Genomic DNA, 26109 nt, shown 5'->3' with positions numbered 1-26109 from the left:
CATGAAAGCTGGCTGGGTGACGTTGGGCCAATCACTAGGAGACGGTAAGTTCTACTCCCGCCTTAGCCGTGAACAAACAGCTTGGGCCAATCACCAGGAGATGGTGAGTTCTAGTCCCCCCTTAGCCATGAACAAAGAGCTTGGGACAGCCACCAGGAGACGATGAATTCTAGTCTTGCCTTAGCCATAAAAGCTGGCTGGGTGACTTTGGACTAATCACCAGGAGATGGTGAGTTCTAGTCCCGCCTTAGCCATGAACTTAGCCAGCAACTGGATGACCTTGTGCGAACCACTTTGTCTCAGGGCGGCCCACCTCACAGTCTTGTTTTGGGGAAAGCAGGAGGAAGAAGCACTATTAAATATGTTCTCCAGCTGGAGTTATTTATAAAAATAATAAAAGGTGGGGCAAATGATCCAGTGGAAGAACAAAGGGCCAGGCCAGTCTCACCTTCTGCTTCTTGGTCGCCGGATCCTCAGCAAGAAGGGTGAGAGCAAAGCCAGCTGTTGCAGCTCTCTTTACTAACACTTCTTTGCCAAGGAGAGAGGGCTTCTGGGCATGTGCCACCGTTCACCCAGCCTGGCACTGCAATCTGCAGATTCCTTGGTTTGTGACACTGCCATCAGAAGAGCGGGACATAAACGGCTCGATCACCTGCCGATTTGCATTAAAAATGTAGTGCAGGCCCTGAAATAAAACAGGGTGCGGGTGTGCGCGTGTGCATGTTCCCCTGCCCCAATTCAAGGAAAGAGTGTGGGCTGGCCAAGCTTTCTTTGCAATGTCGCTTCATCCACTAAGCCCCCCCCCCATTTCCAAGGTTGCTCATTCTCTTTAACACCTTTGCAACTGATGGCAGGGGGGTTTTAGTCTGGGGGGGGGAAGGCAATGGCTGTCAGTAGATCCCAACCAGGCCTGGAGCGAAAGAATTGCTGTTGTCCGAGGCTCTGATGCCCAGAGATGGACACAGAAGGGAACCTGTCTGGTCTCCTGCTCCTCTGATTTTTTGTCTTTGGTTGGCCCGAGGCGGCGGCAGCCCTGTCTCTCCCTTGTTCTCCCTGGAGTGTCTGGCTTGGATGTCCTGCACCAGCTGAAGCCCTTCCCTGCCAGCCTCCCAGACCAGGACTCTGCCCTCCAGCCACTCTCAAGGGCAGTCCTGGGTCCCGCTTGGGGCTCTAGGAAAAATTGGCAAAAGGTCATCCTCTGTGTGCGCACACACGCGCGTGCACACACACACACACACACACACACACACACACACACACACACACACACACACAATGTTCCAGTTTCATCGGAGAGGCGAAGAGCTTCGGGAAGTTCCCAGGGACAGAAGTGGCCTTCTTGATGTTGGGATGATTTGATAGCCGACTTCTAGTACTTGAAGGGCTGTCAGAGAGAAGAGGGGACTGACTTATTCTCCAAAGCCCCAGAGGGCAGGACGAAAAGGGCGGGAAAGCTGTTAAACAGGGATCCAACCCAAAATTAAGGAGAAATGTTGTGTCAGGGAGAACAATTATCTAGTGGAAGAGCTTGTCTCCAGAACTTGTGGATTCTCCATCACAGGAGTCTTTTAAGTAGAGGCTGGTCCGGAATGGTATAAGGTCTCCTGCTTGATCAGGGGTTGGATTAGAAGACCTCCAAGGTCTTACTCTATGTCTGTGGTGGCAAACCTAAGGCACGTGTGCCACAGGTGGCACACAGAGCCCTCTCTGTGGGCACGCACACCGTCGCCCCAGTCCTAGGCCTTCAGCTGGGTTTTATAAAACCTTTTCGCTTTAGGCCTCCGCCGCCGTGTGCAAAAAAAAAAGTTCAATCAATCAATTTCAGCCTCTCGTGGGAAAAAAAAGATCTTGCAAAGTTGGAATTGATTGATTGAACTTTTTAGTCCCACCCAGTCTGCCGTTAGCACTGCAGCCACGCCCACCCAATGGGCCACGCCCACCCACCCAGCACCAGACAATACATAAGTGGGTTTTGGGTTGCAGTTTGAGCACTCGGTCTCTCAAAGGTTCGCCAGCACTGCTCTATGTTCTATGTTGCCCTGCCTGATTTCCTACATTGAGAAGCAAAGGTTTTGCTCTCTGCTGCCCCCTATTGGAGAAGATGTCAGAGAGCAAAGGAGGGACCAGGAGGGCCACCCACCTCTCCTCATGCCTTGGAACCTGCTTGATGAAGTCCCAGATTCCCAAGCCCCCAAACGCCAGCCTTTTCTGATCCCCAGCAGCAAATACGCATTTAGCAGCCTTATTAGTTCTCGTCCTGGGAATGGAACCAGGCCCAATAGAGCTTTGAGGGCCCTGCCTGGTGGGACTCGGATCCTAAGGCTGAAGGAGAACTCAGTCAGGCCCCCTTGAAGACCAAATGGCTCTGATTGGGGTTTAGAAGCAGAGCCAAAGCAGAGAGGGGTGTCTCTCCACTGCTTTGAGGCATGTGGTAGCTCAGTTGAACCTCCCTCTCTCTGAGCAGTCTACCTCGGGCTACTGGAGGCTGGGGCAAGCAGAGCATTGCATTCACATCCTGTTTCTGGACTTCCTAGACAAGACCTAGCTGGCTGGCTTTTCTTGGAAATAAGACTTCACTGGTTTGTGCTGTGCTTCAGGGGGGACATTCCTGCTCTCACCCGTTGCCTGTTTTCTGCCCTCTGCATAGCCTATACCATCCCTGTTCACAAGTCCTGGTTCCCGCTGCTCTGTCTCCTGGGCATATTCATCTGGTCCCTGCTGGAGTATCTCATTCATCGCTTCCTCTTCCACATGAACCCTCCAGCCAGCAAGTACTACCTGATTACCTTGCATTTCCTGTTGCACGGCCAGCATCATAAGGTAGGGAGTGGGGGGGGGGGGTTGGGCAACTGGGGTTGGGCAACTGGTGGTGGCAGCTTAGGGTGACCCAACATCTGGTGAGGCAGGCCCAGCTCAGCAGCAGCCCCAAGGCTTAGCCCAGCAGTGTTGCGCATTGGAGAGGACTTCCAAAATTGTAAAACTGCCATGGGAAAGTCATAGCCGTGGGAAAGTCATAGCCAACTTGATGAGTTTCAGGATGTTCTGTGCCTGATTAAATTGTTGCCCAATTCTTTTTTTTTAAGTTTTGAATATTATTTTTTATTCTCTACATACATATGTTAATTTTTCAAACAGCGTGCGAGCTGGGTTCATAACACGCTGATACATGTACAGATTCTACTCTTTGGTTCTCTCTTCCAACCATTTGTAAAATAGGTTCCAGCTTTTAATAGTATTCTGTTTCTTCTTTCTCTTTTAATCTCATGGTTAATCTGTCCATCTCTGCGCATTCCAATATCTTCTTTATTATACCTCTTCTTCTGACGGTATTTGTTCATTTTTCCAGCATTGTACATAAATTATTCTTGCTGCAGTTACAATATGTAAAACCAAATATAAATTTTGTTTGATGGTCTTTTCTGGTAATAAAATAAATTTCAGGTTTAAATGCTACACGTTCTCCTAACATTTTTTTCTAGCCAAGTATGTATTTTTTTCCAATCAGCCTTTACTTTGTCACATGTCCACCAAATATGATAATATGTACCTAAATTATGTTTACATTTCCAACATTTACCTGATACATTTTTAAACATTTTTGCTAATCTAGCTGGGGGTAAATGCCATCTATAAAACATTTTATACAAATTTTCTTTGTATTTTTTTTTTATTTTAATTCCATTTATATCCCACCCTTCTCCGAAGACTCAGGGCGGCTTACAAGCTTAGCAGTAGCCTTCATCCTATGTACATGCCTGCTTATTAGGGCTTTCACACACCCCCAAGCGGCATTATTACAAAGTCAGCTTAATTGCCCCCAACAATCTGGGTCCTCATTTTACCTACCTCGGAAGGACGGAAGGCTGAGTCAACCTTGAGCCTGGTGGGACGCGAACCTGCACTAATGGCAGGCAGCTGGTGTTACGTAAGGAGGCATTAACCCACTGCTCCACCAAGGTTGTCAATTTATAATTTCTCTCCCACAATTTTTGCCATTCTTCTAGATCTATGTTATAACCAAAGTTTTCCGCCCACCTTGTCATTGTCCCTTTAATTTGTTCACTTTCCATCTCTAAAGTTAACAGAAAATTATACAATTTTTTAATTAATTTCTCATCAGAAGTTAATAATATCTTATCAAACACATTTTGTTCTTTATAAAATCCATACATTTTCATATCTTTTTCATAAGTTTTGTGTTTGTAAGCATATCCACCGTGACATGTTGATACCCTGATGTTCCAGTTCTTGTTTCGATTTTAATGTCCCATCAATATTTAAAATGTGTCTATACGTCCCAAGTTTTTTCAAAATCTAACAAGTTTACATGTGAAAAAGCTTCAATTGTTGATAACCACCCTGGAATTTTTACATATATTTTCATTTTAATTTTTTCCCATACTGTTATCAAAGCATTTCTAATACAATGGTTTTGAAAATATCCATGAATGTTGTTTTTCCCATACCACAAAAACACGTGCCATCCCAATTGTAAGTCATGTCCCTCCAAGCATAACAACCTTTTATTCCTAAGCATTATCCATTCTTTCACCCATGTCAGTACAGATGCTTGATAGTACAAAGCCCACTCAGGTAAACCAAAACCTCCATTTTCTTTAGAATCTTGCAAAGTTTTCCTCTTTATTCTCGCTTTTTTCCCTTGCCATACAAACTTCAAAACTAAAGAATTCAACTCTTTAAAAAAAATTCCCCCAAGTTTTATTGGAATTTATCTGAAACAAAAATAGAATCTTAGACAATATATTCATTTTAATTGTAGCCTACCCTTCCTAATAGAGACAATTTTAAATTCTTCCATTTTTCCAGGTCTAACTTTATTTGTTTCAATAACCTTGTATAGTTATCTTCTTTTAATGTTGAACATTTAGCTGATAAATACATACCCAAATATTTTACTTTTTTCACTATCTGTACCTCTGTCACTGCTGATATTCGACTTTTTTGCTTATCCGTAACATTTTTAACTATTATCTTAGTTTTTTCCTTGTTTATTTTTAATCCTGCTACTTCACCATATTGTTCTAATTTTCCCCACAATTTTGGAATCATCTCCAAGGGATCTTCCAAAATAAATACCAAATCATCAGCAAATGCTTGTAATTTATATGTTTCATCCTTTATCTCCAAACCTCTAATTTCTGCATCTTGTCTTATATTCCGATTTAAAACCTCCAAGGTGAAAATGAATAATAGAGGAGATAGAGGACATCCTTGCCTTGTGCCTTTCCTTATTTCAAAACTCTCAGTACAATCTCCATTCACAATCACTTTGGCGGTTTGTTTATTATATATTGTCTTTACCATATTTATGAAGATCTGTCTAAAATCCATTATTTGTAATTGATGAATCCAAAACTGCCATGAAAGATTGTCAAATGCCTTTTGAGCATCTAAAAATATTAATGCCATTTGTTTCCGTGGATTTAATTCATAATATTCCAATACATCTAGTATCATTCTTAAGTTATTTTTAATTTGTCTTTTTGGTAAAAAGCCATTTTGATCCGGGTGAATAAATTCAACCAGATATTTTTTCAGTCTCTCCGCCATTATTGAAGTAAAAATTTTATAATCCACATTAAGTAGTGAAATCGGTCTATAATTCTTAATCTGAGTCAAATCTGAATCATCTTTTGGTATTAAGGTAATGTTTGCTTCAATCCACGTCATCGGCATTTTAGCTTCTGATAAAAGACTATTGCAAACATCTTTCAACAGATCACTTAATATCTCTTGTAGACTTTTGTATAGTTCTGCCGGAAGTCCATCTGGGCCAGGAGCTTTACCATTTTTATGTCTCTTTATAGCCTCTGTTATTTCCATCATTGTAACTGCTTCATCTAGCATATTTTTAAATGTCTCTGAAATCTTCGGAAGGTTACTATCTTTCAACAACAACAACTTTATTGATTAGCCCTTGGGCCATATCAAAGTACAAGGTTCCAGCAACAAACCATCACCAAAACTAGATAAAAACAATCCGAAATGGAATTTGATAAAATACAATTTAAAATGGAATTAAAATACAATTTAAGTTAAAATAGTAATAAAATACAAATTTAAGATATAGATAAAATATGGTAGCTATCTTTCAAATATTTTACCGTTTTCTCTCTTGAAGTCTCCTTTTTATCATACAGATCCTTATGGAATTCTTTAACTATCTTTTTTATTTCTTCATTTTTATATTGTAAATGACCTTTCCCATCCAATAGATTATGTATCATTTTTCTTTCTTTCTGTTTTTTAAGTTTGTAAGCTAACCACCTTCCCGGCTTATTGGCATTTTCAAAGAAATTCTGCTTCGCTCTTTTTATCTGTTCTGCCATTTTTTCTGAATCTAACAAATTTAATTTATGTTTTATCATATCCATATCTCTTATTAAAGTCTTTTTTGTGGATTCTTTTGCAATTCTGATTCTAACTTTCCAAATTCTTTTCTTAATAATACATATTGCTGTTTTCTCTGTTTATTTTTCCTTGCCATATACGATGTAGCTATACCTCTAAAATATGCTTTAGCTGTGTCCCATAGATTTTGTATCGTAGTATCTTCTTTCTTATTTTCTTTATAAAAAAGTTCCATTTCTTTTTTTGTTAACTCTATAAATTCTTTTTCCTTTAATATAGAACAGTTTAAAGTCCATCTTAGCCTTTTTTGTATCCCTTTCCAAGTCATTTTCAGAGGGTTATGATCTGCCCATGTGCCTATTTCTATTTCAATGTCCTGCACATTTATTCTCAAATCAGCAGTCATCCAAATCATATCAATTCTTGACCAGGATTTCTGGCTATTTGAATAAAAAGTATATTGTAATTTTTGTGGATTTATTTCCCTCCAAATATCTTGAATTCCAATTTCTTCTGCCATATGAAAAAATGTCTTAGGTAGTCTTCCTCTACCATTTTTCCTTGTTTTGTTACTTTTATAATCAATTTTTCCATCTTTTATCGCATTAAAATCTCCTAGTAAACAAATATTTTGATACTCCACTTCTATTATTTTTCTATGTAGATTTTTATAGAACTTTTCTTGATTGTCATTTGGTGCATAAATTGCCACTAATAATATTTGCTTTTGCTGCAGATAAATTTCTACCATTAATATTTTTCCTTCTTCATCTGAATATATAATTTTCAAATTTATTGTCTCTTCAATATATAGAGCTACTCCTCTTTTTTCTGTTGTGCTGATGCATAGTAAAGTTTTCCGATCTTTGAATATTCCAATAGTTTATAACGTTGTGCTTTTATATGTGTTTCTTGCAAACAAATTATATCCAAATTCAATTTCCATTGTTTCCTAAAAAATCTTGTTTCTTTTAATTGGGGAGTTCAATCCATTTATGTTTACTGAAAAGATTCCACTTTCTTTATCCATTTCCATTTACTTATATTTCGGTCTAACTGATCTAGTAGTTCTTTGTTCTCTAGCGGGTCCCTCATCCTCCCCCTTTTGGAGACCCTCCTCTTTCTGTTCTTTGTGCAGTAGCTCCTTGAGTCCTCTCTCCTGTTTGTTTCTGCTCCTTACTCTCCCCTTGACCTCTTTTTACTCCTTCATCCAAAATTAACCTATTCTTCTCTTCAAAATCTGCTTTCCAAATTGAGTCAAGTCTATACCTTGTATTGTTCCAGTTTATTATGATACCTTCTGGCATCAACCATCTAAAGTTTATGACATTGGCAATCAATTTCGTAGTCAAAAAATGGTACTGTCTTTGTGAATCTCTAACTCTCTTAGGTATCTGTTTTAAGACCACAATTTCTTTATTTTTATATTGTATTGGTTCATCTCTAACTTTCCGTAGTATTTCATCTCTTGTTGTCTTCTTTGTAAACCGCACATGTACTTCTCTTGGCAACTTATTTCTTCTTGCATAGCTTGAATTGAAGCGAAATATCCCATCTAATTCAAGTTGGATTTCTCCTCTGTCCGCCTTCAGAGCCTCCTCCAAGATGTCAATAATCACCTCCTCTATATTTTCCTCTCTATCTTCAGGAATATTTTGAGATCTTAAATAATGTTCCGCTTTTTCCATCTCTAGAATCTTAATTGCGTTATCTAATTTTTCATTTTCTTGTAGTAACGTTTCTATCTTTTTGTCATTATCATCTGTTTTTTCTTCAATCTTATGTATCTTCTGTTGGTTTTTTTATTATCATTTGATTTTGAATTTCCAATTTTCCCTTTATATCCAAAAATTCTTCGTTTAACTTCTCCAATGTTGCTTGTGTGCTCTTATGATTCTGTTGTGACTCTAAATGGTTCCTTTCCAAAGTCTCTTGATTCTTTAACATAAGATCCTGAAGACATTTTAATGAAGTCTGTGTTTCACCTTGAGTTGTGGTCTTTTCCCTTTGCAGCATAGCTTCAATAGATCCCTGTGTTGTAGGACTAGATTGTCCTACTGAGGGTGCAGAAGAGGTTTTTTTCCTAAGTCTAGTAATGTTCAATGAAGTCATTTTGAAGTTTACAGTCTATAGCCAAAACAATGTTTGTTTAAGTTTAGTCAAATTCAATAGAAGTAACTTTAAGTTTCCATCTCATAACAAAACAGCTGCAGCTGTTCTTTCCAAGGTTAAACTTTCAATCAACAGAGCATGTTGTAAAAATTTTGTTCTCTTTTTTTTCACCACTAGATGTCCTCCTTGGCTTATTTATCAATGTTCAGTATTTTTTAACAAAGAGCCTCTTTCCCCCCCCATAATTACCCACCGCTCGTAAATCTTCTGGTGGTCTTTGCTTTCCAGCTCTTTCCAATTGGGCCCAACATTTATAGTCCTCTAAGAGAAGAAAAGTAAACATCTTGCTCACCCAGCTTCAACATGCAGTTGAAATTCCGCTGTTTTTTTAAAAAAATCCTTTGCTCCCTGCCAGAGACGTCTATGGCCGAAGATATAGAGCCTTGGTGGAGCAGTGGGCTAATGCCTCCTTAAGTAACACCAGCTGCCTGCAATTAGTGCAGGTTCGAGTCCCACCAGGCTCAAGGTTGACTCAGCCTTCCATCCTTCCCAGGTAGGTAAAATGAGGACCCAGATTGTTGGGGGCAATAAGCTGACTTTGTAAAAATGCCGCTTGGGGGGGGCAAAAGCCCTAATAAGCAGGCATATACATAGAATGAAGGCTATTGGTAAGCACATTGATTTGTGCTTAGATTGTAAGCCGCCCTGAGTCTTCGGAGAAGGGCGGGATATAAATGGGATCTAAATAAATAAATAAATAAATAAAATAAAACAGCCTTTTCCTTCGTTTCGTTTTCCAGAGGGTCCTACAGTTCGCTTCGATTGGGTGCCCCCTGATCTGAGCTCCTGAAGTATCTCTCCTCCTTCATTGCCCCTCCAGGGCAACTTTCTGACCCTTTAAGGGTTGCTAGATGAAGAAAAACCAAGCTGGAAAGCCGAGCACTGACTTTCCCAACTTGTCCCGATGCTGCCAAAACAGGAAGTCGTTGCCCAATTAATTCTGCCCAACAGCCTCAGCTCGTTCTCTCCCAATTTGTTCCTGAGGTTTACTTCAGGTTACTTAAGACTGGGTTTGCCAGAGGCTGGGTTACTGTTCCCATTAATTGCCTCTCCACCTGCATGGGGAGAGCAAGATACACCGAGTGGCCCCTGGGGGGGTAGGTATCTACAGGACCGGCTGTTCTTTTCCGGGTGCACCCCTCCCTCCTTTCCCACCCACCTAATTTTATCAAAAGGCCTAAGCTTTTGTGAAATTACATCATAGGAATCATCTGTGCTTATGAGTCAGTCTTCTACCACATTTGGCCAGCTTGATTGCAATTTAGGCGTGTTGAGGCTCTGCAAAATTCAACACCCTTGCTTGGCATTTTAATGCTCAAAGCAGGAAGAAGTCAAAAAGCATTTGATTCCTGCCCCCTGATGATGCCACCACTTCCTGTCAGGGTGGGGAGGGTGGGAAGAGGGCGATAAAGGACCCATTTCCATTTTAGAGAAACCAAGATCAAAAAGAAGTCCTATTTGTCACAGATAGAACCCCTAATGGAGTTACTGCAAGGTTATTAGAGATAAGAGCCAGAGTGTTCATTGGGGGGGTGAGGGTCAAAAAAGTAAAAATGTTGGCCTTGCAGGATCCAAAGCTCATCCTTTTTATTGATTTTCTAATTTTACATTTAAGTATTTAAAAAGCAATGTGGCGGCTGGGTTAATCAGTAATTCAATAACATACAAATATCTTTAGTACAAGTCTCAAACTACTGCATTAAATATTTCTTCTCTTTTCCCCTTAGTATTTACTGTCTCATGTTTAAACTAATACAATTCTTATTATATCAATTAGATAAAAATAACATTCTTACATTTATCAATATTTTTTAGCTTATACATATCCTGGTTATTTTAACATTCAGTCTTTATAAACAGTATCCTAATTCAGGCATGTCAAACTCGTGACGTCGCGTGACGTATCGTGACTTTTTCCCCATTGCCGGAAATAGGGAGGGCGCGATTTAATTGTGATGCATCTGGCCCACGGGCTGGCAGTTTGACATGCCTGTCCTAATTAGTTTTTCCCAATTTTTAGTTTCCCATTAATATTTAAATTTAACATTTAATATTTATAATTTCCCAGGGCTTTTTTTCTAAAAAAAAAGTTGCTGGAACTCTCATCTTGGTGTGCGCAGGAGGTGGGGGGTGGGGTGGGCGGCGCTGCTGCAGTCACAGGCATGAGGGTTGTTGGTGGTGGGCTGCCCCCCGGGGCCGGAGCCGGTGCAGCTGGTGCTGTGGGAGCAGCAGGGCCTGCTCTATACAGTGGGGCTGCGTGGGGCGGGCAGCGGAGGCGTGGCGGGCCAGGCGATGCAGGGCGGCCACTTAGGCATGCAGGGCGAGGCGATGGTGCCGCAGGTCCAGCACTGGGTAGACCACCAGCCTGGCTAACATGGGTGAGCACAAGGAAGGAGTGTACATGGACTCCGCAGAACCCACCTCCCACTCCTTGTCCTCACTTACCTAGTTGAGATGGTGGAGTTAGGCAGCCAACTCACCTTCGCTGCAGACAACTTGCCGGTGCAATGTTTGCCGGCCGGGTTTTTTTGGCGCGCTCAGCAGCAATTCCTATTGGCTTTCGAGTAGCATAGCTTGTGGGAGGGAGGAAGTAGCATAGCTTGTGCAAAAGGTTCAAGGTTGACTCAGCCTTCCATCCTTCCGAGGTAGGTAAAATGAGGACCCAGATTGTTGGGGGCAATAAGCTGACTTTGTAATAATGCCGCTTGGGGTGTGTGTGTGAAAGCCCAAAAAAGCAGGCATATACATAGAATGAAGGCTACTGCTAAGCTTGTAAGCCGCCCTGAGTCTTCGGAGAAGGGCGGGATATAAATGTAATAAAAAATAAAAATAAAATAAATAAATAAATGTTAAGCTCACCATGGAAAACATCATATCTTGTTATGTATATACTAGGTTAATTATTTAAAGACTGAAGTGCAACATAACTAGTTTCTAAATAATTTAATAATTAAATTAAAAATTTAATAAATATAAATATATAATCTATTTTTCAAAACACACAACAATCCAAACAGTAAAAGTAAACTCCAAATTAAGAATATTTCATTCTTAAGAATTGTTTAAAGTGGTTTAGTTGTAATAAATGGTTAGATTCAAAATAGTTTTCAATAGTACAAAATAGTACAAAAGATACTTTTTTTCTAGCATCAGCTAAATTAGACTTATTACATTGAGAAAAATGTTTCTCATTTCTTTCCTGTTACCTTTATGAAATCATCATTGCAGAGATGTTAACATAGGAAATAGATTATTTTGTTATCTAATTTTACCTTCCAAAAGAGAGAAGCAGATGAAAAATCTGAGGTTCTTTCCTGTTGGCTTTTTTGAATTAGCTGTTTTAGATTCTAAAAGTTTAGTTCCTAAAGAAGTAACCCTGCAAATAATTTTAATGTCCTCCTCTAGTGCAGGGGTAGGCAACCTTGACTCTTTTATGACTCAAGGACTTCAACTCCCAGAAATCCTGAGCCAGCATGGCTCAGCTTGGAAACATCTCCCTTTCCCCTCAGCATGGCTGGCTCAGGATTTCTGGGAGTTGAAGTCCACGAGTCATAAAAAAGAGCCAAGATTGCCTAGCCCTGCAATAGGCTTAAGAAAGCCAATAGAGGGAGCTGCTTCTTTTTTCCCCAAAAAAGCTACCGGAACGCCGTTCTGAGCGTTCTATGAGAAAAAAAGCCCTGTAATTTCCAAGTTTTAAGTAACCAAAGTTCCCTTTATCACAATTCATCATAAGGTCTAATATTCAGGATACATGTCTTATCTATTTGAATATATTCTATTTCTCACCATCTTACATCATCTAATTAATAATGCAGTATAACATTCTTATTTCCTATTAATTTCCAAATGTCTTAAATTTAGTAACCAAAATTTCTCTTGTTTCAACATCAAATACTTCCTCTCTTTTTCTCTTAATGTCTACTATCTCATATTTAAGCTAGTACAGTTCTTATTATATCAGCTAAGTAAAAACATGTTTATTACATTTATCAATAGATTTTTAGCTTATATATATCTTAATTCCTTTTACATTCAACCTTTATAAACAAATCAATATTCAAATTTAACTTTTAATATTTATACTTCCAAGTTTTAAATGACCAAAGTTTTCTTTTATCTCAGTTCATAACAAAATCTAGTATTCAAAGTACACATCTTGTCTATTTGAGTGTATTCTATTTTAATCCTCACTAATAAGTCAAAACCCCAATTTTCTTCAGCCTTATTCTAGCTTTCTTTCTTTGCCAACTCGCCTTCCATATCCATACTTTTAAGTCATCAAATAGATCTCCCTCTGTTATTATATATATTGTTTGAGATAAAAAGGCCATCCAGTCGCCATTTTTTTTGGTAGGGCTAACAAATCGTCACATTTTTCCATCTCAACATAGCTGTCCTGAAATGGACAGTCTGTTCTTCTTGATCCTCAAGTTTCTTCTGGTTTATATGGAAAGTCTTTTCCATTTTCAGTGTTGTCAATCCTTTTTTTGGGTTTTCCCTTAACTGTGTTTGTTGATCAGTTGAATCTTCTATCATAGTATTTGCTTGTTCCACTTCTTCTATTATATTCTATGTAGTTAATTTTTTAGTTGTAATCAAAGTTTGGGTCGTATATCTAGGGTGACATCTTGTTCTTTTCTGTAGCTTCTTATTTCATCAGAAGCTGTAAGAAGAGTTTCATAAATTGCTTTCAACCTGAAGACAATCTGTTCCTGATCTTCATCCATGTTTTCTTAGTGGTGTGTTAAATTGAAAGCTTTACAATCAGAGAATGAAAGCTTTACAATCAGAGAATGCCTGGCTGAGGAATTCTGGGAATTGAAGTCCACAAGTCATAAAAGGGCCGAGTTGGAAGACCCCTTGACGTAGCCCAAGGCTGGGTCTGTCAATATTTGGTCTTTCACTGCCCCAGTTCTCCACTTCTGTTACATGTTTCCCTTTCCCCCCCTTTCATCGTGCAGTTCTTTCACTTTCACTTTCATTCCCTGCTCCTGCCCCAAGTCTTTGGTGGGGGTCTCCCCATGTTGGTTCCTCCATCCAGACTGGGGTGTGAGGCCAGCCAAGCCCACCTCGGAATCGTGGAAACCTTAATAGCAGAAAAATGTCCACCCCTCCATAAAGGCAGCGGCAAAGCGTCCCCCAGGCAAATGGAAGATGAATTCCCAAGCCGCCTGAGAAAGGAGAGGAACAGTTGCCCTTTCTGCAGCAGGAAAACATGAGAAACATGCTGCAATCCTCCATCGAAGATAAATGGTGGGAGGCGATAGTTGGACCAGACCAGGGGTAGGCAACCTTGGCTCTTTTATGACTCATGGAATTCAACTCCCAGAATTCCTGAGTCAGCATAGCAAAGCACCAGAAGGCAGGACAAGAAGCAAATGGATGGAAACTAATCAGGGAGAGAAGCAGACTAGAACTAAGGAGAAACTTCCTGACAGTGAGAACAATTAATGAGCGTTGCCTTCAGAAGTTGTGGGTGCTCCATCACTGGACGTTTTTAAGAAGAGACTGGACAGCCGCTTGTCTGAAATGGTATAGACTAGACCCTCCTGCTTAAGCAGAGAGACTAGAAGACCTCCAAGGTCCCTTCCAACTCTGTTATTCTGACCAACTCTCAGAGTGGCTGGCTGTGGGAATTCTGGGAGTTGACGTCCACACAGCTTCAAGCTGCAGAAGTTGAGAAACCCACAGTTCTCTCTCTGCTGAGATCTCATTTTCTCCCCTGTCCTTTCTTGCAGTCCCCGTTCGACAGATCCCGCTTGGTCTTCCCACCTGCGCCAACCTCCTTGTTCATCATCTTCTTCTACTTTCTTGTTCATGTGGTTTTTCCTGGAGAATTTGGGCTCTCTATCCTGTGTGGAGGAATCCTGGGCTACATTATTTACGACATGATGCATTATTACTTGCACTACGGCTCGCCTAAAGAAGGCACCTACCTCCACAGTCTGAAGACCTATCACATCAAGCACCACTTTGAACACCAGAAAGCAGGTGAGGATGGGCCCTGGGGAGGGGAGGGGGAGGGGCAGGGAGTTGAAGGATGCAGCTGGCCTTTGGGTTCTCTTCCTTTGCTCTCAAGCATCTGGGTTTCCAGAAGCCAAGCTAAGTCAGTGCAGATAGTTCTCAACTTAACCATCATTCGTTTAGTGACTGTTTGAAGTTACAACACTGGAAAAAAGGGACTTATGACCATTTTTCATACTTATGACCTTTGCAACCTCTCCATGGTCACGTGATCAAAATTCAGATGCTTGGCAACTGACTCATATCTGTGACATTTGCAGCGTCCCGGGGTCATGGGATGCCCTTTTGCAGCCTTCTGACAAGCTAAGTCAATGGGGAAGCCAGTTCCACTTAACAACCACGTTACTAACTTAACAACTGCAGTGTTCACTTAACAAATGTGGCAAGGAAGGTCATAAAATGGGGCAAAATTCACTTAACAACTGTCTTGCTTAGCAATGGACATTTGGGGCTCATTTGGGGTCATAAGTCAAGGATGCAATATTTTTAGACATGGGGCGTCTTCTACTTTGCTACCATGTTCTGAGCTCGATGCTGGAAACGTTTTTCCCGCACTGTTCCCCAAAGTTGGCAGTTCTTGGCCTCAAAACTCATAGTGGTTGGCCAGCCACGCTCTAAGGCATATAAGTAATCCTCAGCTTACAGCTTTTCGTTTAGTGACCATTTGACGTTACAGTGGCATTGAAAAAAGTGACTTACAACTGATCCTTGCACTTTACAACTGTAAAGGAGAAATATCCTGACAGTTAGGACAATTAATCAATGGAACGACCTGCCTCCTGAAGTTGGGAATGCTCCAACACTGGAGGCTTTTAAGAAGAGACTGGACAGCCATTTGTCTGAAATGGTACAGGGTTTCCTGCCTGAACAGGACTAGAACAGGGGTAGGCCACCTGGGCTCTTTGATGACTCATGGACTACAACTCCCAGAATTCCTGAGCCAGCATGGCTCAGCTTGGAAACCTCTCCCTTTCCCCTCAGCACGGCTGGCTCAGGAATTCTGGGAGTTGAAGTCCACAAGTCATAAAGCGGCCTAGGCCTAGGCCAGGGGTAGGCTACCTTGTCTTTTTTATGACTCGTGGACTTCAACTCCCAGAGTTCCTGAGCCAGCATGGCTCAGCTTGGAAACCTCTCCCTTTCCCCTCAGCATGGCTGGCTCAGGAATTCTGGGAGTTGAAGTCCACAAGTCATAAAGTGGCCTAGGCCTAGGCCAGGGGTAGGCTACCTTGTCTTTTTTATGACTCGTGGACTTCAACTCCCAGAGTTCCTGAGCCAGCATGGCTCAGCTTGGAAACCTCTCCCTTCCCCTCAGCATGGCTGGCTCAGGAATTCTTGGAGTTGAAGTCCACGAGTCACAAAAGAGCCAAGGTGGCCTATCCCTGGAACTAGAAGATCTCCAAGGTCCCTTCCAACTCTGTTATTCTGTATTATCCCACATGTTCTTTTTTCCCCCTCTGCCCCCTGCAGGCTTTGGGATTACTAGCCGATTCTGGGATCATCCCTTCCACACGCTGATTCCGGAAGAAAATGAAAAGAGCGATTAGCGTCCAGTGTTCCTGCTCGGCCCGTGCTGCAAGGAGGGTTCCCAGCGGCTGTTATTGGTGGAACTTTGAAGGGCCTGGAACAGCCGTCAGACTTGGACTGGGGAGAGAACTGAGTCTCCTTTTCCTGCTGCTTTTTGTGGCATTATTTTGGGGATTCGGGGTGTGTGTGTGTGTGAGAAGTGCCTTAAGACACCCCGGAGCTGTGAAGAAGCAAATAGTGGGGAGAGGGCCAATTGCGTCTTAGTGTCATAGTCAGGGACAGATGTCAGAGCAGAAATCCTGCTCAGCTTTACTTCCTTTTATTTAGCTATAATTTTATTAAATATTTTTCTTAAAGAACACGAAAGCTAATGCAAACGAATAAAAGTGAGAAAAAGACCAACGAAGAAATCAAAGAGAAGCTAAAAGTGCAGGAAATGGGGGAACGTAAAAGAAAAACAGAAAAGGAAAAAAGATACAAAGAATTAGTTTCTGATCTATTTTGCAGCAATGATGAGCATGATTACAAAACGTATTCTACGGTTACAGCAACTCTTTTTTCTATAATGTATCTTAATCATCAACGCCATAAACCGTCAGTTCAGATTTTTTTCTATTTTACACAAAAAGGCCATAAGGGCTTTCCAGTTAGCAATAGACATAGACAATGCCTTTTCTCTGATTGAAGAAATCACTTTAGCCATCTCAGCAAGTTCCATCAACTTCACCAGCCATTCCCCCATTATGGATAACGCCAAATCTTTCCACGTTTGTGCCTACCACTCAGTTCCCTTTGAAAGCACCCAAATCTTATTTGTAACATGAATGAATGAATTTATCCATATAACATCTAACCAGATCTTGTGGGAGAACACGACTCGCCACGGACTTCTGGCTCTTAGATGTTCTGGTTCCTGGTGCTGGGATTTGTGGGTGAAAGAGGATATTAGAAAAAGAGGAACTCTTGTCTAACCCCTCGGACTGAATGTGGATTAGCCACCTGTGTGGATACACCTTAGAGCTCTTTATTGCTCCTTGGCAGGAGTGTCAAGCTGTGGGCCAGATGTGCCATGGCGAAACCGTGCCCACCCCATTGCCGGCAATGAAAAAAAAGTCACGATACATCGTGACACGTCATGTGATGTTGCGAGTTTGACACCCCTGCTCTTTGGAGAACATAGAATATAGAATAATAGGTCACATGAAGTGACAATACCACTTTATACTGGACTGGTGAAACCATACTTAGAATATTGCATCCAGTTTGGGCCACCACAATGCAAACAAGATATTGAGACTCTAGAAAGAGTGCAGAGAAGAGCAACAAAGGTGTTTAGGGAACTGGAGGCTAAACCATACGAATTGTGGGAATTAGGTATGTCTAGTCCAGGGGTAGGCTCTTTTATGACTCGTGGACTTGAACTCCCAGAATTCCTGAGCTAGCATGGCTCAGCTTGGAAACCTCTCCCTTTTCCCTCAGAATGGCTGGCTCAGGAATTCTGGGAGTTGAAATCCATGAGTCATAAAGAAGCCAAGGTTGCCTACCCCTGATCTAGTCTGTCAACACTGCTAACATCAGATGTTCTTGCTGTGACAACATGTGGAGAGGCAACTTTGCTTCTTTAAAACTTGTGTGTTACTTTTAGAGTTAGAATTAGTTCAGGGGTGTCACTCAATTTCATTGAGGGCCGCATCAACATTGCGGTTGCCTTCAGGGGGCCGGGTGAGTGTGTACTGGGTGGGCGTGGCTAGAGTGCGTATGGCCTACCGGGTGGGCGTGGCCAGCTCTACATCGTTGGCATCAAGGGTGCCTATGGGGGCCTGGGCAGGAGTGGGACAGATCTGAGGGTCTCTGGCAGAAGGAGGGTCTCTGGGCCAGGGCCAAGGCAGTGGGGGCCATTCCCTCACTGTTTCCAGGATGGCTTCGCGGGCCGGATGAAACCACTTCACAGGCCGGATCTGGCTCCCGGTCGTTGTGTTTGACATGTCTGAATTAGTTGATGCTGGGTGGGGAGAGGAAGAATGTCTCTCAAGGCTGTTTTGAAATAAGAGAAGAATTTGGCAGGTTAAACAGGAGGGAAAGCTTACAATTCAAACTAATTGGAGAATGTAATTTATGACGGTTAATTAGAGGGAGGAACTGTGCTTTGACACTATGTGCTTAGGGGAGGGGAATCCAGATTTTGTCTTGACCATGTACGTGCCAAAGCTATGCTCTTTTGATTAAAGATTAAAGACTCCTTAAGGTAAACAATGCCTCGAGGTTCTTTGAAGAATTGCATCTGTCGGAACCATGACACTAACATAGGACTGAGGTGACATGTTAGCAGTCTTCCAGTTTTGAGGGGCTGTCACAGAGAAGGAGTCAGCCTATTCTCCAAAGCACCTGAGGGCAGGACAAGAAGTAACGGATAAAAGATCATTAAAGGGAAATCCAATCTACAATTAATAAGAAATTTCCCAACAGTGAAAACAATGGATCAATGGAATGGCTTGCTTCCAGAACCTGAGGCGCTCCATCCCTGGAGGTTTTCAAGAAGAGGTTGGACATCCTCTATACCAGTCTGGAATGGTATAGGGTCTCCTACTTGACTAGAGGGTTGGACTAGAAGACCTCCAAATACTCTTCGGACTCTGTAATTCTGCCCCTTCTGTTTTGTGACATCACAATATTTGTAGAAAAGGGGAGCTGTTTGCACTCTGATGCTGCGGCATTGCTTTGTCAGTCTGTTACCCGTTGACTGACCCCACCACACTTGAGGTTGCTGTGCAGTGGCGTTCACAAGGGGGCCAAAGTCTGCAAGATAGTGGATGGGTGTTGCAATTGAAGTCCCAGTCCTTATGTGTGTGGGGGATGGGTGGGGGGGATACTCCTATCCTACTTATGGTGATCTTCCCTCCATGGATGTCCCTGGACATAGGAACCTTCTCATCTGCCCCTGCATTCCCAGATGTGATGGCCAGCTGCTCCTTCCACCCTCTGCCCAGGATACTTGGTGGCCCATGGGAACATCTGCCTCTTGCGATACCTCCTGCATCCTTGCTGTAACTGTGCCTTTCCGTTTCCAGAGCAGGGGGGCCTTGGACCAGTCGTAGTGTCCCAGGGTCATGTGATCACCTTTTGTGACTTTCTGACAAGCAAAGACAATGGGGGGGGAGTCAGATTCACTTAAGAACCATATTACTTAACAACTGCAGTGACTCACTTAACAACTGTGGCAAGAAAAGTCATAAAATGGGGCAAAACTCACTTAAGAACTCTCACCTAACAATAGAAGTTTTCATTCTGATCATAAGTCAAGGATTACCTCTTACAGGAGGGCAAATATTCAACAACAACTTTATTTTTTTTATTGAAAAGTTTTAAAATACATTTTATCTTTAACAATCCCCCCTCCCCCTCCCCTACCTATCCCTCCCTACCCCTCCCCCCCTTTCCCCCCCCCCCCCGACTTCCCAGAGCTAAGTACAGGGTATAAAAACAAAGAACAATCATAAGCATCCATATGCTACCAACAATAAATTCTTAAATCTATCACTCTCTAGCTCAAATAAGATAACTACAAGCAATACTAATATTTCATATAGAAAAGAAAAGAAAAAAAAGAAAAAGAAAATAGAAAGGAAGACTTATTCAAATGCGAGATGAAACTTTTTATCCCATATTTGTTCTGGATATATTCAATCCATTTTTTCCACTCCATAATATAACGTTCTTGCGAATGATCTTTCAAATAAGCCGAGATCTTTGCCATCTCTGCCAGGTCAGAAACCTTTGAAGTCCATTCTTCTATAGTCGGCAATTCTTCCTTCTTCCAATATTGACCTATTAAAAGTCTTGCTGCTGTAATTAAATTCAACATCAGCTTAGTGTCCACAACCGTAGCATCTGTAATTATACCCAACAAAAAGAGTTGCGGACAAAACTTTATCCTTTGCTTGAAAATCTTCTGCATATTCCACCAAATTTTTATCCAAAAAGCCTTGACCTTTTTACAAGTCCACCATATGTGAAAATATGTTGCATCTTCGCCATCACACCTCCAGCATTTGGGCTGATAATTCGGATACATACTTGCGAGCTTTTTAGGATCTAAATGCCATCTATAAAACATTTTATAAAAGTTCTCTCTTAAATTTTGAGCTTGTGTAAATTTTACGTTCCTCACCCAGATCTTTTCCCACGTGTCCATTGTAATAACTTCTTGGATGTTCTGGGCCCATTTTATCATACAATCTTTAACAAGTTCTGTTTCTGAGTCAATTTCTATCAATGCAAGATATATCCGTTTGATATGTGCTGGACCCTGATTTCTAATTTGCTTTATCAGATTTTCATCAGTCATTGTAAAACCAGTTTTCTGATCTTCTTTCCACCTGGCCCGTAACTGAGTATATTGAAACCAAGTTTGAACGATCTTCTCATCTCGCAAGAGATTGTACAGCTTCAAACACCAGACATTTCTTTCCAAACTTAAAATCTCCTTATACGTAGTCACATCATGTTTGAAGCCAACATTTATGTTTTCTATTGCGTGTTTTGGGATTGCCCACAACGGCATCTTGTAATCTAACTTATGTCTATACTTCTTCCAAACTCTCAACAATGCCTGTCTTAAAATATGCACTTTAAACACATTATCTACCTTCTTATCATACAACAAATATGCATGCCAGCCAAATAACAAGTCGTGGCCCTCAAGATTTAATAATCTCTCTTGTATCAAATTAATCCAATCACTTATTCCTGCTAACGCAGCAGCTTCATAATTTAATTTAATCAACTTTATTGATTAGCCCTTGGGCCATATCAAAGTACAAAGTTCCAGCAACAAACCGTCACCAAAACTAGATAAAAGCAATCCGAAATGGAATTTGATAAAATACAATTTAAAATGGAATTAAAATACAATTTAAGTTAAAATAATAATAAAATGCAAATTTAAGATATAGATAAAATATGGAAACATTATATTTCGGAGTCGCCCTTACAATCTACCCCAATCAGTCCCACATATGCAGATCTTAACTGGATCATTTTGTTCAAATACTGTGCTACGTTGGATGTTATTTTCAAGTTCTGGCCGGACATAAGGTAAGTTATTTTGATATGGGGATCCCAATGGGTCATTCATTTGGTATATAGACCAAGATACCTGTCTCTCACCCTCTTATACAAACAACAGTCAAATAGGATGTGAGCCAGGTCCTCTACCTCTGCCGCTCCGCAAATGCAGAGACGCTCATTGTACGGTATAGCATGAAATCTCCCATATCTGACCATTGTATCAAGCTGTTCGAATCTCGCTCTCGTAAATATCTCCCTAAGATGTTTTGGGAGTTGTAACTTCAAATAACTGTCCACTTGAAAAGTACATTTAGGAGGGCAAATATGATATTGTAGCTATTAGTGAAACTTGGTAGGATGGAACCCACAACAAACTATTAGAAGGATATAAACTGTTCAAAAAGGAACAGACTCAATAAGTGACCTGTATAATTTTCCTGTGCTAGCTTTACATAAGAGACTGGTTAAAGTTTTGAAGAATTTTGTGAGAAGGGACAAAGGAAAAAATGAAAAGAAATAAAATTCTAGCACATTATTTGAAGGGACTAAATATGAAGATAGTTAAAAGTAAAAATGAAGGTTTGTTTGATCAAGGCTAAAATGTTTATTTTGCTGTTGTTTCTGGTAACCTTTAATTAATAGACTTTTGCCGATCAGGATGGGAATAACAGGGTTTTAAGGAATTGTGTATGGATAAGAGATCAGATATAGAAGAAGAAATAATGTGTTGTCTTTTGAGAGAGTAATTTATTAAGAATTTACTACAATTGTTTATGCATTGTGATGAAAGGGAAGTCATTTATATATTTCTTTTTCTTTTTTCTTTTTCTATTTTTTTCTTTTCTACTTCCTTTTTGCTGCACTTTCAATTTATTTACTTTTTAGTTTAGTTCGTGTTGGTTTCATTGTTCTAAGTGCAATTTTTAATAAAATTCCTGTTAAAAAAACTTAATTGTGAAGGCAAGGAAGGATTCCACGGATTGATTTCTTTCATAAATGTAACATTCTGACAGTTGTACAGATCCAATGACCTGTCTGACCACTAAGGGGCGCTAGTGTACAGAGAGAGTTAAGGAGCGCCATTGGTCACTCCCCCTGACTGTTCTTTGTCTTAAGACTGATAGCATTTAATCAGGGCTTTTCTTCAAATGAGTGGAAATATCATCACCCGACTCTAAGGCGGCCTAAGAGGCACACACTTTTGTTTAATTATAAACAGGATGCTGAGAGCCTCGAGTAAAGATGTGTGTTGGAAAGTAACAGAATAATAACAGAATAACAAAGTTGGAAGGGACTTTGGAGGTCTTCTAGTCCAACCCCTGCTATACCATTTCAGACAGGTGGCCGACCGGTCCCTTCTTAAAAGCCTCTGGTGATGGAGCACCCACAAAGTTCTAACTGTCAGGAAGTTTCTCCTTAGTTCTAGGTTGCTTCTCTCCTTGACTAGTTTCCATCCGTTGCTTCTTGTCCTGCTTTCAGGTGCTTTGGAGAATAGCTTGACTCCCTCTTCTTTGTGGCAGCCCCTGAGATATTGGAAGACTGCTATCATGTCACCCCTGGTTCTTCTTTTCACTTCTTTTCACTAGATTAACCATACCCAATGCCTGTAACTGTTCATCATATGTTTGAGTCTCCAGGTCCCTAATCATCTTAGTTGCTCTTCTCTGCACTACTTCCAAAGCCTTTTTTATAATGTGGTGACCGAAACTGGATGCAGTATTCCAAGTGTGGTCTTACTAAGGCTTTATAAAGCAGTAATAATACTTCACATGATCTTGATTCTATCCCTCTGTTAATGCAACCTAGGATTGCATTGGCTTTTTTTGGCTGCTGCCGCACACAGCTGGCTCATACTAAGGGATTGTCCACTAGGTCTCCAAGATCCCTCTCAGATTTACTCCTTTTGAGCCAGGTTTTATTTAATCTGTACCTGTACATTTGGGGGGGTTTCCCCCCTAAAACGTTACTTTTTTTAAAAAAAATCATTTTGTTGGATAGGGCCCAGTCTTGAAGTATGTCAAGATCCATCTGAATCTTGAGCCTTTCTTCTGGGGTGTTGGCAATTCCTGCCAACTTGGTGTCATCTGAAAATTTGATGAGTTCCCCTTCTATTCCGTCATCTAAATTGTTTTTGAAGATATCTAAATCATTTATGAAGATATACGGGGATAAATAAAGGATTACGGGGGACATAATATCTGTCTTCCAATACTTGAGCAGCTGTCACAGAGTAGAGGGTGGACAGCTTGTTCTCCAAAGCACCTGAGGGCAAGAAAAGAAGCAATGGATGGAAATCTACCAAGGAGAGATCTATCCTAGAACTAAGGAGAAATTTCTTGACAGTAAGAACAATTAATCAGTGGAATAGTTTGCCTTCAGAAGCTGTGGGTGCTCCATCGTTGGAGGTGTTGAAGAAGAGACTGGGCAGACACTTGTCTGAAATGGTGTCAAACTGGCGGCCTGCAGCCGGTTGCATCATGCACAGGCCACGCCCACCCCGACTCCGCAAAGGCAAAAAAGTCACGATACGTCACGTTATGCAATCGAGTTTGACACCCGTAGTATAAAGTCTCCTGCCTTAGATGTAAGACCTCCAAAATCACTTCTAGCCCTAAGATTCTATGATTCTGGTCATCTGGGGGACCAAAGAGGAAGAATTCACAACTGTGAATTTACAATATGTGCTTGTGAGGGACATAAAACATGGCTGGAGCTTTCAACACACCATTCCGCTCTCCATCTTGGCCTTTTTACTATAACTTGTGGACATTCATGCTTAGCCTGTCATCTTCCAGTCCTTGAATTGTCATAAAAGTACATAAATTCTACCAGGGACATCCCACAGGGGATGGAGGGAAGGGGTTAAAAAATGCCACCTAAGTGGTTGATACCCCACCCCCTTTTAAATCTCCACTGCCCCTGAATTCTGCCCCACCAACATCCGAACTCTCCTCTGCCTGAAGAACAAAGCAGTGAATAACCCTATTTGTCCAGTTTTAATGCAAGAAATAAATGGGGAAGAAATGGAGGTAGGGACAGATTTTATTTTCCTGAGCTCCAAGATCACCGTAGATGGGGACTTCAGCCAAGAAATTAAAAGACGCTTGCTCCTCAGGAGGAAAGCCATGACAAATCTAGACAGCACACTAAAAAGCAGAGACATCACCCTGTCAACAAAAGTGCGTATTGTCAAGGCTATGGTCTTCCCAGTTGCAATGTATGGCAGTGAAAGCTGGACGATAAAAAAGGCCGAGCGCCAAAGAATTGAGGCCTTTGAACTATGGTGCTGGAGAAGACTCCTGCGAGTCCCTTGGACTGCAAGACGATCAAACCGGTCAGTCCTAGAGCAGATCAACCCTGACTGCTCTAGAAGGCCAGATCCTGAAGCTAAAACTCAAATACTTTGGCCACCTAATGAGAAGGAAGGACTCACTGGAGAAGAGCCTAATGCTGGGAAAGGTTGAGGGCAAGAGAAGAAGGGGACGACAGAGAATGAGGTGGCTGGATGGAGTCACTGAAGCAGTAGGCGTGAGCCTAAATGGACTCCAGCAGATGGTAGAGGACAGGAAGGCCTGGAGGAACGTTGCCCATGGGGTTGTGATGGGTCAGACACGACTTTGCAGCTAACCACAACAATGCAAGAAAATTTAAGGAAGAAAATTGGTGAATTTCTGGGAAGGAAAATGCAGTAAGCTTGATGAAGGAATACAGGAGCTGAGAAGGGAGAATAGAATAACAAATGAGTCATGGGTATATGGAAAGTGTGAGAAAAACCCCCTCAGAATTGATTCTTGATTCTGTTGGGTATAAGAGGAGGCAGCGAAAAACTCTTTTAGGCTTTCAAAATGCTGTTATTGTATTCTATAATAGTAAAGTGGTATTTCTGTACTCCTATCCATGTCTGAAGTAGCCTACCTCAAAGGGCTGATGGTTCCCCTGGTTTTGTTCCTCCTTCTACCAAGCATCACTGCTGCGGGATCCAAAGAGTTTAGCATTATTGGTTAAGGAGTTTCTCAGCTGATCTGAAGAGAAAACTGACTCTGGTGCAGAAGATCATCAGCTGGAGGGAGACGGGAATCTCTGTACAGATGTGGTTCCATTAAGGATTATCTGTTGAGTGCAGTTTGTCAGCCAGTTACAAACCCATCTAGGGATGATGTCTATCCCACATTTTTCTAACTTAGTAAGAAGTAGGTTGTGGTCTACTTTGTCCAATGCCTTACTGACATCCAAGTATACTATGTCCACAGCATTTTGCAGATCCACCAATTTAGTCACTTTGTCAAAGAATGAAATACTATTTGTTTGGCATGGTCTGTTCTTGACAAGCCCATGTCAGCTTGCACATTCTGAAATATTAAACAGCTTCCAATGTCTGTGTATAGCCTCACTGTCACTAACCTGCTACTAACCAGCAGTAGCAGGTTCTGGCATTTTAAGGCAACAAAAATAACAAACACTCCAGACTTAATAATTATCAATATGAAAGACACAAAAAAATCTGGATAGTGGACATGGCACTACGTGGAGACAGCAGAAGAGAAGAGAATGAACTAGAGAAGATAACAAAATACAAAGACAATAGACCTAGAATGACTTTGGCAAAAGGAAGCAAAGACAGTGTTGATAACGATAGGCACCCTGACTGCAATTCTAAAACATCTGGAGCACCACTTGAGTACCATCAACACTGACAAAGTCACCTGTCAATTGCAAAAGTCAGCTTTACTGGAAACAGTTTACATCCTGTGACACCTTTAACACCATCAAGCAACATCTGCCTATTCCAGATCCTTAGGAAGGACTTGATAGATGGATTAAAAAAATGTTAAATCCAATTTAAACATCTGGCTGTGTGACAAAAAACCATGAATGGGAGCCATTTTGGTGTGGTGGTGAAGGTACTGGCCTAGAAATCAGGAGATGGTGAGTTCTAATCCCTTCGTAGCT

General features: G+C 41.3%; 1 protein-coding gene across 1 annotated transcript in view; it reads left to right on the top strand.

The window, feature by feature from the left end:
* FA2H (fatty acid 2-hydroxylase) overlaps positions 1-16112 on the top strand; it is a gene marked incomplete at both ends in the record, with an annotated part of 56297 nt that extends 40185 nt beyond the window's left edge. The window contains 3 exons of the mRNA XM_083370709.1: positions 2648-2820; positions 14283-14535; positions 16036-16112. Of these exons, the coding sequence (XP_083226835.1) occupies positions 2648-2820; positions 14283-14535; positions 16036-16112 (503 nt within the window). The remainder of the gene's footprint in view (positions 1-2647; positions 2821-14282; positions 14536-16035) is intronic.
* Positions 16113-26109: the final 9997 nt, after the last annotated feature.

The sequence above is a fragment of the Vipera ursinii genome (assembly GCF_947247035.1).
Source record: "Vipera ursinii genome assembly, chromosome: 10".
Taxonomy (NCBI): domain Eukaryota; kingdom Metazoa; phylum Chordata; class Lepidosauria; order Squamata; family Viperidae; genus Vipera; species Vipera ursinii.
The sequence above is the reverse complement of the archived record's forward strand: the minus strand, read 5'-3'. Positions and strand labels throughout refer to the sequence as shown.